The following is a 22372-nucleotide window of genomic DNA, read 5'->3' as shown; positions in this document are numbered from 1 at the left end:
TCTTTGATTGTTTGTGAATTTTATACTCGGGTCTGTAGCAAAATACATGGTTAGTGGGGTTTCAGATTCTAGAGAGAACATCAAACTGTTTGACAGTTTTGCATGGTACCCATAGGTACCATATATTAGTGAGGAAAGGAATGTAGCTTTTCCTCAATCCATTTTAATCCTCATCAATCAGTTCCTATCACAATTCTCTTTTTGTGGATTAATATGACTATTTTGTTGGTTCTCCACCTGGACTGGTTTACAACTCTTTATTTCAGACTAAAGGGGTCCCAAAAAGAGACTAACAATTGTCAGCTCCTATAATGGTAGGCGCTGCATGTTTCACTGCATGTCTGTAGGGGATAATAAGTTACTTAAGCAGGTTTTTTATACATTTCACTTTTATGCTAACTATTTTTGGTGGGCACCCCTCCTCTTTCTCATCTCAAAGTATAACCCACAGGTGGAGGATGTGTGTAACTTTTGGGGTGAGAACAATGAACGTATTGAACACCTGCTTTCCAACTGCACCCCTTCTAAGAACTTGAGACAGTGAAGACAATGAAGTATACTGGACATATAAATGAACATTATAACATGGATAGAAAGTTTTGTTATTTTGTTTTAAAAAGTCTGCAATAAGGATACCTGCTGTTTAATTAATCGGTTCATTTTTCTTGGTTAATATTTTATCCATGAAATTTAATCAAAAATAGAAACCCCAATTCCAACTCATTTAAAGGTGACTTTTACAACTACGACACCTCAGTTTGATATATGTATTGTAATGAGGAGTCTTTACACTCATCTTGTATTTGTTATATTGTTATATTCATGTTTATTCATGTTCTTTATATTTTTATATCTGTTATCTTTATGTACTGTTAAGCTCTCTTTCCTCTGTTAACGTGTGTGTGTTCTGTTGAGGGCCTCTCTCGCCCCCTCCTTCAAGAGAGGGAGCTAATGTATAGAATAGCATTCCAATCATATGAGAGATTTAAGATTTAAGCTTTTCCAGATGTTTCCTTATGGGAATGTATGGATGTGTGTGTGTGTGTGTGTGTGTGTGTGTGCGCGTACATTCACCATATAAGAGCAGAGGCAGTTTGAAAAAGTTAGAGTTCCCATATTCGGCCTTCGGGACTCTCACAGGGCTTTAACACTATCTTATTAATTTGAAATAAAGTTGTTCATGTTTAAATCCAGATAGTGTCTACAGAGCTTTCGTCTCCCCACCTACACAACTGAGAATAAACAACAGTAAGATATACTGTATTTACCTCATGCAAGATGTCTGTATGTGTATATGTATTGTAACCTTGTTATCCTGTTTACTTATCTTATTGTATCAAATGAATATGGATCAAAAAAAAGAAAAATAAGACGTCACTTATGATCAGTAATCCGCTCAATGCTAAGGAAAAGGACATGTTCACGATTCCGCGCATGCGCCCAAGCGCTTTTCCCTACGTAGGTCTGACGTATCTGTTCTGAAATCGCGCGGGAACTTCCAGTCTGTTTACGGAAGTGTTCTCAGCGGAGAAAGTCGCTGTCGTTTTTGTATCACTACTTAGCACCGCTAAAACTAGCCTGCATAAACTTGTAAGTGGTGTTATAGCGGTTATCATCATGTCACGGCACTTTGGCCGTATTTTCGGTGATTCACTTCGAAGCAGGGCTCTTATTCTGTCAGTAAAATCTTAAGAAAAGCAGGTCCAACGCTGCAGTGCCCTCGTTTAATGTGACAGGCGCTGAGATTCAATGGACATCGAAGTAGACCTCGTTGAGTTCAGGGTGCCAGTTGAAAACAACAAAACCATTTTCATCTGGGACATACAAGCATCCCTTTCAGAAGCGTTTATATATGTAAGTAAATAGCAGCATTAGGTCGCTGCAGTCATGAACACACACCTATGTTTACGAGGCTGAAATGAGCTTCCTATTCGCCAGCTTCTAACCGCAAATTTCTGTTCCCTCTTAAAAGCTGCAGCGTTTACATTCAGGGGACTGTACGTTTAAGGTGGACCGGAAAGCAGCTGAGGAACAAGACGCTAATTTCAATTTCGTTTCCTCTTGTTTCCAGCTGACGACATCGTTCCGACTACTATCAAAATGTTCAGTTACTACAGTACGGGCTGGGCGACATGGCAGAAAAGCAATATTACGATATTGGATTTTTACCACGATTCGTATTCATAATGATTTTTTCTGAGGTTTGATAAGTGGGCGTGTAATCCCAAAGCACTGGTAGCGCCCCTTTGAAACATATAAAAAAATATGAGTGCAATAATTTTTTATTCAGCATCACATGTTGCACTGCACTAAAGCCAATAAAGCTCGACTAATTAGGTTCTCTTTTTAGTGAAGCATGCATTTAGTCTGTGTCATTTAATGACTGACAATATCCAGGACATTGAATGTTCTGTGGTGTATTTTATTTATATTATATGATGTATATGACATTTGTGATGATAAAAATGATAAAATGATAAAAAAGATCAGATAGAAAAAAGATAAAATGTCAAATTGAAACCCCCCCCCCTCCCCTGCATAGCCCACCAAGGACAGCAGTAGGACAATTTAGACAGTCTAGTTTTACTTAAAGGTTCACTTTAATTCAAAAGCTGTCTTTTCTCTTGCACTATCCTCCACCTTTGCTAGGAGGCGCTATGGAGTGTGTACTCAGCTTTTGGAGCTCTCTACCTGGTGAAAGTGTGTCCCAATGCTGCAGTGGCCGCGCCAGGTTTTTACGCAATCGTCAAGTTTTACTCCTCTGCCCACGCATCAAAAGCCCAGAAAGCCACCGACAAACAGAGGCTCTTCCAGAACTCCCCCCTCAAAGTAATGTGCTGATTCCTTTCTTTTTATTTCCTATATGTTTGTTTGTCAGGCAGTACACAAACATCAGTTTAGCCAAATTGTTGACTGTTACTTGCAAGGTAGATATTCTGGAACATTTCTTACCAGTCGTTGAATGGAATTAGGATATTTCACTATAAGCACTCATCTGCAGTTTTCCCCTAATCACTAGACCACCACAGTTAATAGCTAAAAGCCTTTTGGTTCCTTTATTTCCAGTTAAAATAACCATTAAGGACAAATTATTATATTTTGGGAGAATTCTCAGAGAACATTAGATATGTGATAATCTACTTAAGTAAGGAAGAGGAAAGTCAGGAAAATATGTGGAAAAACAGGACTTTCCAAAACTGAAGTTTGACAAAAATGATTAAAAGATATAAAGACAACTCCTGACAACTGTGCAAGACCCGGTAGACCACCAAAACTGTTATCATCAAATAAACAGTATTTAAAGCTTATCACTTAAGAAAGAGAGAGGAGGAAATCAAACTCCACTCTTGCTTAAGATTTTGAAAAATCCACAGGTGTTTATGTCCATCGTGCCACTGTGAAGACAAGGATGAATAGATCTGTAGCTGTCAGGAAGCTGTTACTTAGAAAAGAACACAGACAAAAGAAAATTTGACTAGAAGGCTGAAATTGGACATCTGAGATGTGGTTTTATGGACTGATGGATCTAATTTGTAACTGAGATTACATGAATTGTGAGACGCAGAAAATAATTCTAAGAACTTTGAACTCAAATCCATGTCTCTTGAAAAAATGGGATCTGCAATAAAGTCAAAGAAATAAATTAATTTGCAAATAAATTTCTGTATGTTTTCTGCCTTTTTCCTGACGCTCAAAAGTGAATATTGTACTTAGATAAACGAAATGGTGGTCTCTGACTTTTGCACAGTACTGTAGGTGGGTAAATTATATCATATTAATAAATGTCAGAATATTGAGAAATCAGTTTTAGCTTTCATAGTTGTATCTTTCCAAATTCCGACTCAAACATTTTAAAACAATGCACTCTTACTTTTTCTCTGTACAGGTGAGGTTGAGCACAAAACAAAACCCAAACTTCCTATCTGGATCCCAATCCCTCAGTCATGCTAAGTGCCAAGACTTGGCTAATCACTACTTGGGCTTCAATGGCTGGTCAACTCGCATTGTTACTGTAAGTACAAGCATTTCTGTTTCCATTTCATATGTATATACACAAAGCAGTTTTTTATACAACGATTCAGTTAAAATCTTCCCAAACTACACACAGCCTTTAATTTAAAGTCTCATTGTGGTTCTTTATTTCATCTTTGGACTGCCAATTCTTCTGGTAGATGTTCCAAGGAATATGCATCATATTATTCTTTCACTGAAAATGACAGGCAAAAAGGGTGGTTTTATTTGATTCGAGCTTAGTGATGAAGACTTGCCTTATAACTATGGTTTATCCTGTGCCTTCCCATCTTTCTCCAGCTAAAGGATATCTCAAAGTGTGCAGGTGTTGGCTGGAGCTTGGACTCTGCCAGTCAGGGAGAGCTGTTGAAATATGGCTGCATTGTGGAACTGACTATCCCCCAGCATGGAGTGACATGTCGCGGGGTTGGTGTCACTGAGGATGTTGTAGACCCAGAAAAAGGTGAGGTGAAGATTGAAAGAAATAAGTATATTGTAAGGTAAACAGTACTTTTATATACATTACAGCACTGGTGGATAATCAGTAAGATGCTGCTGTGATTTGTTAAAAAAAATTGAAGAAAATATTGCATGTGTTTTGTTTTCAGGGCCAGAAGACAAACTCTGGAAAATTAGCAAGCTAAAGAAATGGGCCAAAGACAAGGCAGTAGTTGGAGCCTTTGAGAAAGTCTTACTTATAGTTTTTGGTAGGTATTACATTAACGCTCATCATTTGAGCTCATATTCATTTTTTTCCTTCTGTTTATTTTTAAACATTACAAACTTCAATTCCAGAAATGTTGGGGTATGTGAGATGCTAATAAAAACAGAATGCAGTGATTCGCAAATCCTTTTTGATCTCTCTTTAAAAGGAAGCAGTACAAAGACTAGATATTTAATGGTTTATCCTAGCGACTTTGTTTTTTTTTTTATTAATATATGCTCAGTCTGAATTTGATGCCTAAAACATGGTTGACAAAGAATAGGAATGTTGTAAAATGTTCAAAAGCACATTATATAGGTGGTGCAGACCTCCTCGAGTATGAAAGGAGCATCCAGGAAAGGCTTCTTCCTTTTTGAAGCCTTGTCACGTTGAAGAGCTTGTGATATTGCCAAAATACATCAGTGAATAATCGCTTTAAGAGGAACACTCAACTCGAGATTGCAAGGATTTTAGGCATTTACCCCTTTCCAGTTAATAATATCATTAAAAGTTATACATAGGCCAAAAACCACAGCTGAATACCAGTGACTTTCGATCTGACATGAAAAACCGACATGCTTCTGTTTTTGTCCTCGTGGACCAAAGCACTGCAGACTTCCTCGCTGCGCACTGCCTCGTTAAACATGTGATTTTTTAAAAATTTAATTAGCAAGGCCTTCATGAACTGAATTCAGTGTTGGAGGAGGGTAAACACTAATCCCTGCAGCACTTTGTACCCAGAAAGTCTTCAGTTTGACATGCCGGCTCTAGACTGTCTAGATATATGGGGGCGTAATAGTTTCCATGATGTTGGCACCATAAGCACTAAAATGAATGAATGAATAACAAATGTTGCCTTCTTGTTAACTTATTTTTCAGAGACATGTATGCTTATTTCAGCACAAGACCACGCTTCTCTGTAATCACAAGAAATATTCACAAGATAAACATCAAATATTATAAGTCAAGGAAATATCATGTTTTCGATTTAATATAAGCTTTACTAACCACTGCTTCCTGTTTCTGTTTTTATTAGCATCTCACATACTGAATTGATGTTTATACATTAAGTGGTTTAAAGCAAATGTGCCCTGGATTTGTCACCAAAGCCCTTGTTGTTACCCCAAAAGAGGGTTTTCAGAAATTCTGTTTAGAATTAAGAAGTACTTTGAAAAGAGAAAATGACAGTATATGGAAACTCCCAGAGTGCAAAATCACCCTTACATGCCATTTAGAGGGACTTTACATTACTGCAGCTTTGTAGTACACTATTCCTATTATTTAGTTTTACTTTGGACAGTGTTAAAGACTGAATTTTCTGCCCTTCAGGCAATGGAAAAGTAGCAGTGGAATGTAGATTTGACAGAGAGGAAGTTCTGCCAGATGACAATGTCGAGGGAGCCATTCAGGTAAATGCATGTATTTATTTGTCCAAAAAATCTCACAAGAATGCCAACTACAGTTTCGTAGATTTTACAAAACCGTTGTTTATATGTGTAGATCAAAAAGACAATGGTAAGTAGTAAAATTCTGAAGCAGTATCATGGAAATTCCTTTATGCCATTACATGAAAATCTGCTTGATCACCTGTAATAATCAAAAGCCCATGGGGGAAAAAAAACTTTTTGTACTAGTGGTTCATAACCCTTCACTGCTTTGTAGGCCTGCAGTTAATACAGAGGTTGTTGTCCCTTTTTAACTGTTTTATTGTGGCTTCTCTTAGAGAGCTGATAATAAGAGAAGCTTCTATCTCTCTACCGTCTACAGGTGAACGACATTTCCTGGAGTGAATTTGAACCTGATGATGGAGGAGCTGAAGAATTGCCCTGGGACTTCACTATGGACCTTTCCCATTAGCCTTCAGCTACTATAGTTCCAGTTGTGCTTCAGGTTAAATCTATGCTCTTCAACTTCTAGAGGAAAAGCATCATGGACCAAATTTGAACCACTACAAGAGTAGCTGGACAATCAGTGTGTTTCATTTCTTTACATTTCATTTGGTGAGTAGGTAACCGGAATATTTCAGTTTGTTGTGTCCTTTTAGAAACATCTGTAAGAAATCCTCAGTAACTGACTGACAATATTTGTTGTAAATTTTAGTGGACTCAGTTTTGTAGGGGCAACCCATTGTTCCTGATAATTACCAGCAGATGTCAGTCTTTACCATTTCATAGAAACTATATTTAAACTTATTTTCCATCTGTACCTCTTTATCTTCAGATAAACAGTACAGGTAATACATTTTCTGGGATGGAAATGCTTAAGTAAGTGTTTTTTGTTATTGTATTTAAGTATTATTTTTACTTTACTTTAGTTTTATTGACATTGAATACTTGGGTACTTGCTTAAATAAATTTCCAGGAGAAATACTCCTTATTTTTTCATCTAAACCTTAAACGTACTCATTGCACAAAAAAATAAAACATTTACTTTGCAAATATATGATTTTTTTCACTCAAGTATGTTTCTACTCCTTGCTTCCACTTTTAAATCCAATATTTTGAGTAGTTTCTCTGTACATTTTCCATTCCTATTTCCATTGCCTAGGGATCACTTTATTTGAAATGAAATAGAGACTAAGGGGGTCGGTTTGGATTGGAATGGACAGGTCAACACTAAATACACACACACACACACACACACACACACACACACACACACACACACACACACACACACACACACATATATATATATATATATAATCAGAAGAGACGTCTGATGAGTGTGTAAACCCTTAAGATAAAGTTTCATTGTGTTACGCTGGGTGACTGTTAGTCTGATAAAGGAGTCATGCTGAAGGAATTTCTTTCATGCTGTTTTCTTAAAGTGAATCTGTTCAGATCAATTTGTCTGTGTTTATGACCGTCTGCTTGTTTTAGTGACGGAGAATAATAAGCTGACTGTACTTTTTGAGTGAGTAGTAGAGCAACTTTAGTCACATTATAACTCATTAGAGTCTGAGTGCTGATGACCTGTCCAGGGTATATCCTGCCTTCCGCCTGATGACAGCTGGGATAGGCTCCAGCACCCCCCGCGACCCTAAGGGATAAGCGACTTAGAAAGTGTGTGTGTGTGTGTGTGTATGTGTGAGAGTGTGAGTGCTGATATTGGGATTTACCCAGGGGGCATTAAGAGGAGAACAACTTCTTTCTGTATCACAAACAGGTGTGGGTGTGTGTCAGCCTTGGATGGTAGTCACTCTTACACGTGTTAACTGTTGACATGGTTTTCACTTCCCCTCACACCACAAATCACGAGTACTACTTTTAACTTGAGGGAAATAAAAAGAACATGTTATTACACTGTCTTTCTCTCTCTGTCACTCACTCTCTCTCACTACTATTTTTATCAGTCACTCTTGCTCTGCCTGTTCTATCAATTTCTTGTGAAAGTGGTGGTCTCGCCCTAACACCTGACCTCAAGGGGGAATATCCTTGTTATACACATGCTGTGTGTCTGATGTGTACCTTTACTGCTTTTAATCTCCAATCGAAGTGGAGTTAAAGTCATTAATTTTATAGTGTCAGGAAAAAAAAAGTATAAAATATAAAATTTGCAGAAATTCACAGAGATGCCTCAACACAGTGAGAACACTGGCAAACTGCTTGATTTTAAATGTTTTTTATATTATTTAGTGTATATAATATTATATTAAATATTACATAATAAATGGCCTTCTGCCCAATGACCGCTGGGATAGGCTCCAGCACCCCCTGTGACCCTGAGGGAGAAGCAGCTTAGAAAATGTGTGTGTGTGTGTATATAATAAATATAGTAATGTATTGAATAACCTGTACCTAATGGCCATTTTGACGAAGTTAAATGAATAAAGGGTAGCCTCCGAGTTTTAGTCTCTGACTCAGCACTGTATTTAAGCAAGACAAAAATGCTTGGTCTAACAGGAGAGACCCCATCTGGAAATTGCTGATTTTTCAGACAACATTGAAAGTCGCACAATTGAAATATAAGCATCATCTGAAAAATATGTCTGTGATTAAAAATAGAGCTCTTAACGTCACAGCAACAGGCCTCAAGGCGTTCTGAGAGATGTTTTGATTGAGAGTCATTCGCTGTTACTCATGTGTGCTTGTATTCTTTAGAATCCAGTGATTTTATTTAAGTAGATGGGTGTATCATGGTTCTGTGTACGGCTGGCTCTTGGAAACCTCATTAAACCCTGAGGACTTACCAAAGCTCACCTTGACTGACTGTTCAAACCTGACTCTAAAGGGAAGTATGTGACACACAATAATTTAACCTTACGTGAACCTTGTTAAGATGAAGCCTACATAGTACATAGAGAGGTGCATTAAATAATACTTTAATTTGGAATATGTTTAAATGCTAATAAAACACATTTGCAGAGTAAGCAGTTTGGATCAGCTAATGTTTTTGCATTTGCTTTTTTGTCTATAATTAGTAGGAGTTGATATATATATAATGTATAATATCAACATATGATAAATTGTCTAACTATGGCTGAACATTAGAAATTTACACTAAATCAGACTGCTAAGTTGAAATGTATAGTTAGTTTAAAGGAACGGTTTGGTGAAATATCTACTTTGAAACTATTTATTTCAGATGGTATTGATCAGTCAAAATCAACGCCATCTGGCAAGTGGCCTGTTGTTGGACTATAGAAGCCAGTAGTCACCCACATATTCTCCCCCAAAAGTTCTATCATCCTGCACTTTTATGCATTTTTGTGGTTCACAGTAAGTCGAACTGTACACTAAAACACATAGAAGATTCTGCATGGCCTTGCTGCAGACCTGGATTTGAACCTATATTACCGTTAATAAAGTATGGTTTACAGTTCAATTAGACAGTAACATTTAAAGACACTTTTCAAGGAAAACAACCTACTAACAGATCAAGGTGTTCTAGATCATTTGAGGAAACTGAAAAACAACAGATTTTAGAAAAGCATTGATTTTCATTGCTGGTGCGACCTGCTTCACCATCTTTGACAAAACAAGGAGTGCTTTGTCTATCTAGAGAAAGTATCTTTTCCAGTTACCAATAGGTTAGAGAGAAAGACAGTCCTGAGCTCAGCTACTGCTAGAAACAAAAAGTCACTGTTGATACCCAGAGAAATACAATAAAATATAATATGAGTGCAGCACACTATATTGCAATCAATACTTACTTGTACATAGCTGGAATGACAATAAAAGCCTCTTGACTTTACTCCAGGAAACTGTCCCTGTGTGTGCAAAGGTTTGTAGATCAGACATATCTAGGTTTTGGATGGAGCTCCATCACTCCAGAGAACACAGTTCCACTGCTACACAGCCCAGAGCTGGGGGGCTTTATATGCCTCTAGACATGGTGGCCTTAGGATCCCCCAGGCAGATCACTGATTTGCTCAAATACATCACAAGTACACCTGATTTCACTTAATAAAGCCCTGATTTATCAAGCCAGGTACTGGATGATAACAACATGCTTGGCTACCAGGAGGAGAGGTTTGGAAATGGTTAAGTGAACACATTAACAGACATAATGTCATTACTATGTAAATGTATTTGAATATTAGTGATTTTCTGAGCAAATAAATGTTTACTTCCTAGATAAACAGCTTTTTAAAATAAGACTTTGTCAGTAGTCTAGAATAAAAGCATGATGATGAATAGTTAAAATGAATGTATGTGAACAATGATGTGACGATGTTCAAGTAGTGGCAAAAAAGCAGCCTATGGTTATAATAAGTGGGCTACTGAAGTATTGTTTTCTCTGAGTGCCGGGCTTATTAAGCAGCAGAGACAGACTATACTGTCATTCTCTGCTTAATTTTAATGACTCAGATTTGGAGAAAGGATACTATACCTCAGTTTTCATTGTATCATGAATGAGTGTTGCTCACAACGAATGACTCATCGAAAGAGCTTAAGAGAGTTTAAAAGGTATTTTGCCATCTCAGATCATTTTTCCTCAGGAGAGAGATCAAAACATGGCTCTCTGGCGTTTTATCTGGCACACCACCCTTCTTTGTATAGTACAGGTCTGCTCCATGCCTACAAAGTGCAAGTTCCAACGAAGACTCGTGGAGACCTGTTACCATCTCCTGGAGACCATGGTAAGCTAAGGTTAATTAAGGTATGTGCTGGTGGCGGTTGGATTTCCAACATTTATATGTTTCATTTCATTTTCATGTAGGGGGGTACATTTCCTTTGCAATGCCTTGAGGACAATGTTTCAGTCACTTTTCCCACGGGTGTGTTCAAATCCAGCCCCAGGCAACAGGTAAGATATGTTCCCCCAGTGAAAGCTTTTCACTGAGTTACAATGTAACAAACTAAATTCCACAGATTTTTCAAAATTTCTGCATAATTCAAGCAATGAGATGTGAATAGTCAGTGGGTGGTCTTAAATTGTTCATTGTCACACTTAAAAATGATGGTTCTTCAATGATTCCTTATTAAGGGCAATGGTTTTATATAGAACCATGAGCACTCAAAGAACATTTTGCATGATTAAAGGGTTCTTTGCATTGTGAAAGGGTTCTTCAGATTGATGGAGATTGTACTATAGATGGTCCTATATAGACCCGTTTTGAAAATGGTTCTATACAGCACCAAAAATTGTTCTGCTATTGAGACAAGCTATTGACTCTTTCTGGTGCTCTATAGAACCATTTTCAAAGAGGTGCTAGATAGAACCATCTACATCAATCTGAAGAACGTTTTGGTTTTTTGAGTGTTCATGGTTCTATACAGAACAATTTTCTTTACTAAAGAACCCTTGAAAAACCATCTCTCAGATTTCTTTACAGTGGTGTTGATGGTAACCTTAACTTGCAATACCTACCATGCAAATATAGTCATTCTACTTACTGTACAAAAAGACCATCTAAGTGTCTTCTGAGTTGGTATGTGTAAAGTTGGCCTTAGAACACCCTGCATGCATCTCTCCTCCATGTTTCAAGCTAAAACCTGATTTCCAAACTATGTCCAAGCAATCAGGCATTAGGCAGGATATTCATAACCCTTTCGCGTAGTACGTTTCCGTGAGATAACTTTTAAAGGCATTAAACACTTCAGCAGTTTGGTTTCTATCACCACCTCTGTGAACAATTCTAACTTGGTAAGTTCTCTAGAATGGAGAATTTCACATCAAATCACTCAGAATGATTTTACTTCTAAACATCTTAATTAATTTTTAAATGAACAGAATTCCCATTTAAATTGCAAAGATCTGTAGATTAAACTTCTTTGTTATTAAGATATTAGTATATAATTAATTTATGTATTACATTATTAGTATTATGTAATGTAATTACTGAATGATTATTGTATGATTAAGTAATTTAAACAGTTACTTAAACAATTACTTTATAAGCATTTGAAAGGTCGCACCATTAGAATAGTAGGGTAGTATGTTTTTTATGTAATTGAGCTAACATTAGCGTGGACCCAACTTCATTATTCTCATAATTATTTCCAGCCTACCTGATTTTCTTTAGTTGTAATAACACTTCAGTTGTGTAACATTTTATAGAATCTGCCAAGTAACCCGTCATGCTAAACAGTCAGTTGACATGATAGCGTTGGCTATAGGCTTGGATCTACTGGAAGTTCTTTCTCTGAAAAATCCAGTTAACTGGTGGTATTTACTCAGTATCTTAACTGATACACTAATGGGGTGAGAAATGGGGGAGATCTAGATCAGTGGTTCCCATCACGGTCCTGGACCCCCTGCTCTGCACATTTTAGTGTTTGCTCTGTTCCCAACGCACCTGATCCAATTTATCTGCTTATTGACGTACACTTCCTGAGTTACAGTGGGTGTGTTTTGGCAGGAAAACCCAAATGTGTGCAATGCAGGGAGGGCCTTCAGGACCAGGATGGGAACCACTGATGTGGTCTATGAGCATGTATGTGTTGAAACTGAGGATATATGTGCAGGCTACTTGCCACACAGGTAAATGCTCTTTACAGAGTGAACACCACAGAGTTAATTGACATCTGCAGGGCTGAATATGAAGAGATGTTTATTCAAGTCCAGTTGGGCACAAAATAACTTTTTGCTGTGCTACTTTTTTACACCGATACTAAGACCTGCAAACACATCAATCACTGCAAGTATGATTAACATACAGGTTTTGGATAAGGATATACAAGCAACCAAGGCTTGTCTAGACATGCATGCACAGGCAGGTCTCCAAAATCTAATGTCTTAATATGGTTCAGATACAAGAAGTACTTCCACTAATGCACTTTTGATTGTTTTGATATGTTTTTTTTTTTTGCATTATTATTATTTTTTGCATTAAACAAACATCACTATTAGAGCTAGGCATTCAATTTGAGGCATAACTGTCAAAACCTGGTGAAAACATGAGGAGGAAAAACATGTCTACAGTATTGCTAACTTCTGCTAGCATCCCTATGAGATTCTCCTCATTTGTTAGCGCTAAGCTAACAGTGTTTCGGATTAATATTTTGTGACAGTTCTAGATAACGTGCAGACATTTGAAACTTTCACTTGAAGCTTGTTACAGGCCAACATTTTACATTGTAACAGTTTCACAGTGACTTTTTTAACAACCCAGTGATTAGGCCGCTGCTCATATTCACAGTCAGTGATGTATCTAGGACTTCCAGAAGCTTTGACTGATGTTTTTTCTCACAAAATGATCACACCCTGAATTTAACTTTTTTGGTTCCCAAAAAGCATTAGGCTTTCTCTGATGGTCCAGCAGGCCCTGAGGGTTCCCCTCTGCAATTTATGAATCAGCTTGTCAATTTATGTGTCTATTTATTTGTGCCTGTCCTAATACTTAATCCCTTCTTTGGTGTATAGGCTTGCTCCAGCAACTGATGTCATTTAGTATTAATTGTGTTATCATTATTATTTCCAAAAAACAGACCACTGCCATTGAAAAGTCCTTTTACATAACACTGAAGTACATTGACTCCATGTTTGACAATGACGGAATTCCTGACCAGTGGACTACCCAAGACAAACTGGAGAATTTTCATCACATCATTTTCCGCCTAATTGAGGAGAACAGTTGTGTAAGGAGAAACTATAAAGTGCCCCCTTTTGTTGTCTGAAGTTTATAGTCCATATCTACTAATTTAGCCTCCTGCTGTATATCCTCACTACAAGTCACTATAAACTACTGATGCTTTTGTTTCCCAATTCCAGATCATGGACAAAACCCAGGAGTCACTGGATGATTTTTTTAGCAGAGAGGCTTCCCTCAGAGCATACTTTGATAAAATAGCAACAGTTTTAAAAGAAAAGGTAGGGTCTATATCAGGACTGGGGACTGATTAATTGTTCTTTGCTTCAAGTATCATTGAAACTGAATAGTCTAGTAGAACCTGTGCTGAAGGTAGACAAACGAGTCCTGGTCTAAATTTTGATTTCACAAGTGAAAATAAGTACACATATCCTCTAGGAACAAACCTAAAAATGACATTTTTGGCCAATTTTAGTGTAGAGTTTCCACTTATTTTTCAAATTTACATATTGGGAAAAACAAGACCATCAAAACGTTATTTATTTCCCAACAATATTTTAAATTCAACAAGTAAACAGTAATTGTACATTGTGTTGAGGTATTTTCAGCAAAATATCATTTGACCAGGGGTGTATGAGCTGTCACTGCGTCTTTTCCTTTTGTGGAAATTGACTGAAAGCAGTGAGAATGTTAACACATTTTCAAGCGGACTCTTCTGCTTTGTTAAAAAAAAGTGACAACGAAGACTATCAGTCTGAGTTTCGTTAGAACTCTTCCAGCAATTAAGTAAAACTGTACTAGAATGTCCGCTCTCCACGGTGCGCATGACGTCAGTTTGGCACGGCCGTATCACAACGTCATGATGCATCGTTTGTCTCTCCACTCATGGCACTCATTAGTCACAGCATCACACAACATCAAACATTGATCTTGGTTTTGATGTTATGGCTGATCGGTGGAAGCCGCATGTAAGCAGCTCGGTCTGGTTCACTGGTGTTCCTCTGTTGTTGCTCTTCAGGGTTTCCAGTACTGCGCGTGGGAGTTCGCGCGGAAGGAGATTCTGCGCGCTCTGCAGTTCATACTGAAGGAAGACTTCCACAGCACGTGGGCCAGACATGACTCAGGAGCGAAGCACGAGTTTTTAAAATGACCGTCGGTATGTTTAGGTTTATTTATCTGTGTAGTGTTTTTCATTTGTTTCATTAAAAGGAGTGTTCTGCTTGTTTATGTTTCAAACCAATTGTTTAGTTCGATAAACAGGTTCAACCAAACGAGCCTAATTTAAAGTCTAAGTCACCAGAGGCCTGCCTTACTGCGATTATCGCCTCGAGTGGCTGCCTTTATGAATCGGCGGACAACGTAAAGTGTAGTAGCGTGTTTGGGGAATGTTTTGTGGGATTGTTCTGCTTTACATGCTTTTTGGAAGAGCGGGAGCTTCTGTAGGGAAAGAACAGCGGCCTTTTCCCCTTTTGAGCAGTAGCAATGCTGGAGTTAGCCGTTAGCCTGAAGTCGGCCTTGTAGGTGTGACTCCTTTTTAGCCTGTTAATGAACTAAAGCCGCAACACTGCAGACTAGATGCAAATGCTGAAGTTGCAATAAGGCAATGGACCAGTGCGACCAGGTTCGTCGAGGAGGTGGAAGGTGTGTGACTGCATACAGGAGGCACACACAGGAGGCAGCAGAGTAAACAAAAAGTGACTTTACGGAATAATGATGAGTAAAAAAAACCAAACTAATCACAAAGCGAAAAGACATTTAACAACTAAACCACTTCTCTGTCCCCGAGTTCAAGTTGACCCTCTTAAGCGATTAAATTACACGTGGTACACACCTGTGTAGGACCAGTCCTGGGCTGGAGGTTAGGGATCTGGCCTTGTGACCGGAAGGTTGCCGGTTCGATCCCCAGGGCCCCTTGAGCAAGACACCTAACCCCCAATTGCTCCCTGGGCGCCGTGGATAGGGCTGCCCACCGCTCCGGGCAAGTGTGCTCACTGCCCCCTAGTGTGTGTGTTCACAGGTGTGTATGTGGTGTTTCACTTCACGGATTGGTTAAATGTGGAGGTACAATTTCCCCGGTTGTGGGATCAAAAAAGTATCACTTACTTACTGTGTTCTCCTTGAATGGGTTTAAGGTTTAGTTGTCTTTGATTTAGTTTAGGCTTAAGACTTTAGTTTCCGTGCTGAAACAACCCAAAATACAAACAAATGACAAAACAAGGAGCAGGCAAACTCGTGCTTGTTCACAGAAGTAAAGCGTATAGAGTCTTTTGGTCGTGTGTGTTGTTAGTTCACCAGTCCGTGAAGATGAATCTCAAAGAAAACCGTTCGGGTGTCTCGCCATCCACTTCTCGAGAGATCCATAGGCTGTGATCGCCAGGTTCTGATGATCCTCGGAACACTCTGACCCCTGGAATGTTCTAGAGTCTCTGCTGGACTGCCTCAAATCAGCTCTGACCAGTAATGGCTTTTATCGTCTTATTAGACCTAATTTTGGGGGGTTTCACACATATTACTGGGGTTTTAGGGTTTCGGGTCTCTTTTTGCAAAGACGCCTAAATGTATCGACTTTTATTGCTTCTTTAGAGCCACTTCTCTAGTTTTCTTACAGCGTTTGCTCTCCAAGCTCCATCTACATCTCCTCTCCTCTCCAGCAAGAGAGAGAAAAGGGAGATGGAGGGGGGCTCAGACTGAGCAGCGGCGGAGGCGGGACAACTAAATCAACTCAATTATGATTCTCTACAGCCAGCAGAACAGCCTTTTGCTCCAATAAGAAAGCTGAATTGTACTAATCACACTCTCTCAGCAGCCGCTGGGCAGGATAAAGCTGCCCTGTCCATTATGATTGGTTGCTACTGGCAAAGCAGCCGTTCGCTTTCCAGAAGGTTTTAAGTGTGAACTATGTTAACCACATGAAATGTGGGTTACATTGGCTTGGCCGGTCTGTAGCCACATCGCTTTAATAAAGCATAATACCTGTAATTTGTTGAGCATCCCTCTTTCATAGTAGTAGTAAAGGCTATAATATGATTAAATACACACGTAAATATTTAAAATATATATAAATTTGCCTTATTATTAATATTAATCGACATAAACAAGAATTCCACCAGGAAATGTAGCTACATTCGAGTATGACGTGGTTGTCAACCATGGACTGATGAACGCAGAGAAGAACGGTCGTCCGTCACTTTATATTGCGGTATTTTCATGAACTTTTCAACTTTTTGTCTTATAACAGTGAACATTTCATATTTAGCACTGATTAGTACAGAAACCTTCAATTTATTAGTCATTGTTGGTCACGAGACTACCACCGCGACGACAGTGCGATTTCCAGTCTTATTTAGCGCAGAGATTACATTCAATAGACATTTTGCTGGCAGATGCCTGAGACTTTTCTTTTACAATAAGTTTGAGATAAGATTGGCTTTTTTCTTTTGTTATTGTGTACGAAATGAATTGGTATATTTGTGTTTTGGTAAGTTTATCTAAAATGCATAAATCCACATCAAATCAATCTGAACCACTCAATAGTTGAATTATGAAGAATATTTGAAAAATCGGTGGAACCCCCCTTTAAAAGCACAATAACGAGGGATAAATAGAGGTTGGAAAATGATAAGCTAAAAGGAATTACAGCCATATTTGATACATGAAAGTTCAAAATGCTAGAGTGGACCTAAAATAAAAAACCCAGTGAAAGTGTCAGATACAGCCTCTTCAATAACTGAATAATGTATTTAATCCTTACGATCCCCTTGAGTGAACGGTTTTATGACGTTCAAAAAAACAAAATTATTATTGTTCAGAAAACAGAAAAAAACAGAACTCAACTGTACCCAACGAAACTGAAAATGAATAATGATTCAAAAAAGACAGTTTAAGTTTTCAGTGGTTTTATTATAATGACTACCACAAAAGACAAAAATCTGTACATTAAATATACTAATTACAGAGCATAAAATGAATAGAATGGGGAAATTCTTCAACAAGGAAATTATTAAGCAAATAAATAAATAAATAAATGAATAAATAAATAAATAAATAGATAAATAAATAAATAGCTCGAGAATTAAGATATGCCAGGAGTCAAAGATGCTTTGAGTAGCTTCTCTTTCCACAGGTTAAACTCTTGTTGGCCAGAAATTTTTGGAGTTCTTGTCCAGAATGAACTGCAGAACCGACAGCAGCTCCCTGCGAACCACTTCCCACCCGCACACACTGAACTCCTGTCAACATATCAATCACAGACGAAGACGTTTTTATTACGTGTCCAGCGTCACAGCTATAAAGTCATAATTCATGTCACAGTAGAGAACAGAGAACATTCTTCTTTTCCTTATAGAAGCTCTCATACCTTTTCTTTCAAAAGTTTCTCGAGTTTGTCAAAATAGTCTGTAAGTGCAGCGTCTCTCACAGCAAAATCATCTTCTTCCTTTTGTGTTTTGATTCTCATGATCTGCCAAATCAAATCAAATATATGTTTAACACACTTCATGCAGACATTCGTCCAGTTCAGCTCTTCACTTCATATATTTAAAAGTCTTTCTAACGTTCTTACACATTCGCTCTCCTCGATCTGTCGGTCCACGATGATCTGAAACTTTACAAGCTTATCAGCGTCCCAGGACTGTGGAAAACTATTGCTCTCCATCAGGGAGCTCACCTTCATCAGGCTCTTATAAACAGCCTTTGCGGCCCCCACATCCTGCACACAGTGAAAAACACAACCAAACTGACCAAAATGCAGATAAAGTTTGACCAGACAAACCTTTAACCTTCCATCTAATGAAGCTTTGGAGCAAATCTGATGAGGAGGATAAACCTGTTTGGAGTTGTTGGACTGCAGAGCCCATGTGGGAGATCTTATTTCAACTGGAATGTCGTCCAAACATTGTAAAGGAAATGGGCCAGTCTGTCAGAGGACAGAGAGAGTCAGGAACCAATTGACCACAAAGGAGGACACATAGAATCTGAGATCAATCTCCTGTCAGCACTTCTTCTAGGGGTCTACATACCATGGTCTCCAGCAAGTTGTGGGTTTTTTCCATGAGCGTCCGCTGAAGCTGGCATTTAGTGGGCATTGAGGTGACCTGCACAATGCAGAGAAGAATGCTGATCCAAGACAAACACTGAAATGCCATTCTGAGACTGGTCTGAAGAGGAGAAGAGAAGAGATCATGGTTAGGTTGTAGATACGAACATCACATGAAGTGAGAAGCTGCAGTTTAATGGTAAATGCATGAGTTACCTGCGTTCAGGACTGTTAGGAAGATCTCCAGAATATCTGCAAGCTCTGGCGTCCATGGTGTGGCTTTTGTGCTGAAAACTAAGGGATGTTTGAAAAGTGAAAGTCCTCTATTACATCATGTTTCATTTTTCAGTTCCAGTTTCTTCGAATGAGGTCACTCTTTTTCGGAATTTATGGTGGAAATTGAGCCCTGCGATGGGCTGGCGACCTGTCCAGGGTGTATCCTGCCTTCCGCCCGAAGACTGCAGGGATAGGCTCCAGCACCCCCCCGCGACCCTGACGGAGAAGCGGATTAGAAAATTGATGGATGGATGGATGGTGGAAATTGAAGCTAAATAACTTAGAACTCTGTCTATCTATCTATCTATCTATCTATCTATCTATCTATCTATCTATCTATCTATCTATCTATCTATCTATCTAGATATTTGTTATTACAAACTGTTTATTAAATCACTTTTATGATTCACAATGACACTTTGAAAAGTAAATAACACAAATCTTTCAACTTATATTTAATATCTGGATTTATTACAATATAAAAAGAAAAGTTTCTCACACAAAAACTCCTTTAAAATTCGTTACCAGCAACAGAGATAGAGTGAGTAAATAAACAAACAAACAAACAAACAAATAAATACTATTTTTTAATATTAATATTCTGAGTCGATTTTCCGGGTATGAAGAAATGGCGTCATCTACGGTATTTTAGCCGTTTCAATTTGAGCGCAAGATTTAATAAAATTGTAGCAAATAACAACTGCAACTTCTTTCTAACATCTTTCTTACAATCATTTCATTTCTACATGTTTTTATTTCCACTCTCCTGAGCTTGATGTTTATTTAGATCCCTTGTCTGATTCATTCAAACACAAGGACACATTTTAAAATGAACAACGCAGATTTTTCATCTTATGTTTAATATCTGGTTTTATTAAAGGAAGCACAATTCATCACACAACAAAACTTTTCAATTCCGTTACCAGCGAAAAACACAGAGCGAGTAAACAAACAAACAAACAAAATAAACAAACAAACAAACAAACAAATAAATAAATATATTAATTATAATAAATAAATTATATTCTGAGTCGATTTTCTGGGTATGAAGATTTTTCTACTTTTGAGTCAGAAAATGCTGAAACTTCCTGAGACTCTGGAGAACTTCATTCCTCACCATCTCCCAGGCACAGTCGCTGAATCCCTTTACAAACATACAATCAACATTCATATATTAACCTGCTTGAACAACTTTTATGCCCACAATCAGTTTGTGGTGGTTTATGTCTGATAATAATAACTGTATGTGATTGCAGTTCTGATACTTTATCTCAGGTTACTGACCTTCACTCTCAGCTTCTCCTCCAGCTCTTCAAAATACAACTTCAGCTGAGCAACGCTGCTGCCTGCAGAGGGACCGCCCACTGCACTCTGGGATGCATCATCTCCCACCTTGAAAGATTTAATGGATGGTGTTTTTATGGATATTAATGTAACATGTTGATTACTGACTGTGATCGAACTGATGTCCAGAAACAATCGCACTCCGACATATTTAACTCACACATTTCTGCAGATTCTCCACTTGTCTAGAAGAGATGATGTTCTTGAAGAGTCCGAGAGTTTCTCGGTCCCACGTGACGGATGTTTGTTCGTTCTGGAAGATTCTATCAACACCTCTCAGAGTTTCAAGAGCAACAAGAGCCAGGTCTTCATTCTGCACAACAGCGACAGTTACACTCATCTACTTTCAGACTCTTCATGATGAGCTTTTCTTCTCGTTTTCTGACTTTGATGTTTACCTGTGCGTTTAAGAACACGTCATCTGGGAGCGCGCGCCATCCTTCCTCCAAGCACCTCAACGGCAACGAAGCCCCCTGAATGAAAAAAGACACTCAGAGGATTTTGACTAAAATACAGGATTTGTAATGTTCCCCAGAATGTAAAGGTTTCTCACCATCTTCTCCAGCAGCATGATGCTCTCCTCATTCAGATCTCTCAGTCTGAACTGCGTCCAGGTACATGGGATCACTGCAGCATCAGCCACATGCAGCACCACAAAGACGATGCTCAGCACCTTCAGAGCGCCCATCACTCAACTAGCAGATGATAGGGTTTATGGAGAATTAGCGAATGAGCTCGATCCTCCACTCAAACAGTGAGAATGAAGACTGGCACCAGTCTGTCTCTTTTATTGGAGTTCTTGTGCGGTTTGTGGGTTCAGTTGCCCTCACGTATCAAAACTACAGAGGAACCCGGGGGATTATTTATCTGTGGCCCAGAATCAAAACTGGTATTTCTGACAAGTGTCTACATACTTTTGGACATAGTGGTCTGTGTGGCATTTCATCGTTAATATGAGTTTCATTGCTTTTGCTCAGTCAAGAGGCAACGCCTGTTACACTTCATGTCCAAAAGTATGTAGATATCTGTTCATCCAGCGTTTCTTCCGAACTCAAGGGGATTAATTAGGAGGTTGTCCACATTTTGCTGCAGCTTCTGATCTTTTGGGAAGGCTTCACACCAGATATAGGAACATTGCAGTGAGGAGCTGATTGTATTCAGCTATTGAGGCGAGGTGCTGATGTTGAATGGAGCTTGTTGACTCCAGAGAACACAGATTGACTGCTCCACAGTCACATGCAGGAGGATTTCATCATCTTTCAGGCGACGCTTGGCATTAAGGCTCTTATGCGGATGAGCGTCGTATTCTGTTGGTCAGTGCTTTTCTTACAATACTAAACAGTTTTGTGTGGGCAGTTGAACGTCAGTCATGGACGCAGATAAAATTACCTGAATTGTTGCATTAGAAGGGCTATCCAAACACATTTGGACATACAGAGCATTAACTCTGTCCTTTAAAGGGATTTAATTTAGTGTCTGCCAAAAGCTCTACGATAAAATACACGTAAAATACTAACGATTGTATTAGTTCGATTTTAATTTTACAATTAATACTGTTACTATGCAGAAAAGCTTTAGGTGTTGCTTCATGATGGAAATAGAAATGACATGGGGGCAGTCGTGGGCTGGAGGTTAGGGAACTGGCCCTGTGACCGGAAGGTTGCCGGTTCAATCCCCAGCGCCGACAGTCCATGACTGAGGTGTCCTTGAGCAAGACACCTAACCCCCAATTGCTCCCCGGGCGCCGTGGATAGGGCTGCCCACCGCTCCGGGCAAGTGTGCTCACTGCCCCCTAGTGTGTGTGTGGTGTTTCACTTGCATGGATGGGTTAAATGCGGAGATGGAATTTCCCCGGTTGTGGGATCAAAACAGTATCACTTAATAAAAATTTAACTTAACTTAATCACCCCTGGCATCACTTTCCCTTTCACTCCTAGGGTTTGGTTTGGTGTTGGTATTTCCCTTTGCCTCTTAAGAACGATTATTCGGTTTAATTCGAATTACAACGTTTTACTTTTAACCCAAA

General features: G+C 38.7%; 3 protein-coding genes across 3 annotated transcripts; 2 read left to right on the top strand and 1 right to left on the bottom strand.

The window, feature by feature from the left end:
- The first annotated feature begins 1516 nt into the window (after window positions 1–1516).
- rdm1 (RAD52 motif containing 1) lies at window positions 1517–7154 on the top strand. Its single transcript, XM_017717386.1, has 7 exons — window positions 1517–1854; window positions 2650–2829; window positions 3887–4012; window positions 4312–4474; window positions 4620–4718; window positions 6044–6123; window positions 6482–7154. Exons 1-7 carry the CDS (start codon window positions 1750–1752, stop codon window positions 6569–6571), a joined length of 843 nt encoding a protein of 280 aa, XP_017572875.1. The 5' UTR covers window positions 1517–1749; the 3' UTR covers window positions 6572–7154.
- Window positions 7155–10048: 2894 nt separating this feature from the next.
- LOC108439139 (interferon alpha-1-like) lies at window positions 10049–14841 on the top strand. Its single transcript, XM_017717376.1, has 6 exons — window positions 10049–10103; window positions 10720–10799; window positions 10880–10966; window positions 13591–13740; window positions 13874–13972; window positions 14710–14841. The coding sequence occupies exons 1-6, from the start codon at window positions 10049–10051 to the stop codon at window positions 14839–14841; spliced, it is 603 nt and encodes a 200-aa protein (XP_017572865.1).
- Window positions 14842–17815: 2974 nt separating this feature from the next.
- LOC108439140 lies at window positions 17816–21034 on the bottom strand. The gene is made up of 9 exons (XM_037542170.1): window positions 20900–21034; window positions 20745–20819; window positions 20507–20659; window positions 20287–20394; window positions 20064–20146; window positions 18710–18806; window positions 18253–18399; window positions 18049–18150; window positions 17816–17920 (listed from the first exon to the last, which is right to left on the bottom strand). Exons 1-9 carry the CDS (start codon window positions 21032–21034, stop codon window positions 17816–17818), a joined length of 1005 nt encoding a protein of 334 aa, XP_037398067.1.
- Between the last annotated feature and the right edge of the window lie 1338 nt (window positions 21035–22372).

Source organism: Pygocentrus nattereri, chromosome 1, assembly GCF_015220715.1.
Source record: "Pygocentrus nattereri isolate fPygNat1 chromosome 1, fPygNat1.pri, whole genome shotgun sequence".
Lineage (NCBI taxonomy): Eukaryota > Metazoa > Chordata > Actinopteri > Characiformes > Serrasalmidae > Pygocentrus > Pygocentrus nattereri.
The sequence above is the reverse complement of the archived record's forward strand: the minus strand, read 5'-3'. Positions and strand labels throughout refer to the sequence as shown.

What these genes read in the sequence shown, in the direction of transcription:
- rdm1 (XM_017717386.1), top strand. Translation starts at nt 1,750, where the DNA reads ATGGACATCGAAGTAGACCTCGTTGAGTTCAGGGTGCCAGTTGAAAAC. An exon ending in TTTCAGAAGCGTTTATATAT is followed by an intron (nt 1,855 to 2,649) that starts GTAAGTAAATAG and finishes CACCTTTGCTAG; the next exon opens with GAGGCGCTATGGAGTGTGTA. An exon ending in AGTCTTACTTATAGTTTTTG is followed by an intron (nt 4,719 to 6,043) that starts GTAGGTATTACA and finishes TCTGCCCTTCAG; the next exon opens with GCAATGGAAAAGTAGCAGTG.
- LOC108439139 (XM_017717376.1), top strand. Translation starts at nt 10,049, where the DNA reads ATGGTGGCCTTAGGATCCCCCAGGCAGATCACTGATTTGCTCAAATAC. An exon ending in TAATTGAGGAGAACAGTTGT is followed by an intron (nt 13,741 to 13,873) that starts GTAAGGAGAAAC and finishes TCCCAATTCCAG; the next exon opens with ATCATGGACAAAACCCAGGA. An exon ending in CAACAGTTTTAAAAGAAAAG is followed by an intron (nt 13,973 to 14,709) that starts GTAGGGTCTATA and finishes GTTGCTCTTCAG; the next exon opens with GGTTTCCAGTACTGCGCGTG.
- LOC108439140 (XM_037542170.1), bottom strand. Translation starts at nt 21,034, where the DNA reads ATGGGCGCTCTGAAGGTGCTGAGCATCGTCTTTGTGGTGCTGCATGTG. An exon ending in TGGAGAATCTGCAGAAATGT is followed by an intron (nt 20,395 to 20,506) that starts GTGAGTTAAATA and finishes AAATCTTTCAAG; the next exon opens with GTGGGAGATGATGCATCCCA. An exon ending in AGAAACTTTTGAAAGAAAAG is followed by an intron (nt 17,921 to 18,048) that starts GTATGAGAGCTT and finishes ATATGTTGACAG; the next exon opens with GAGTTCAGTGTGTGCGGGTG.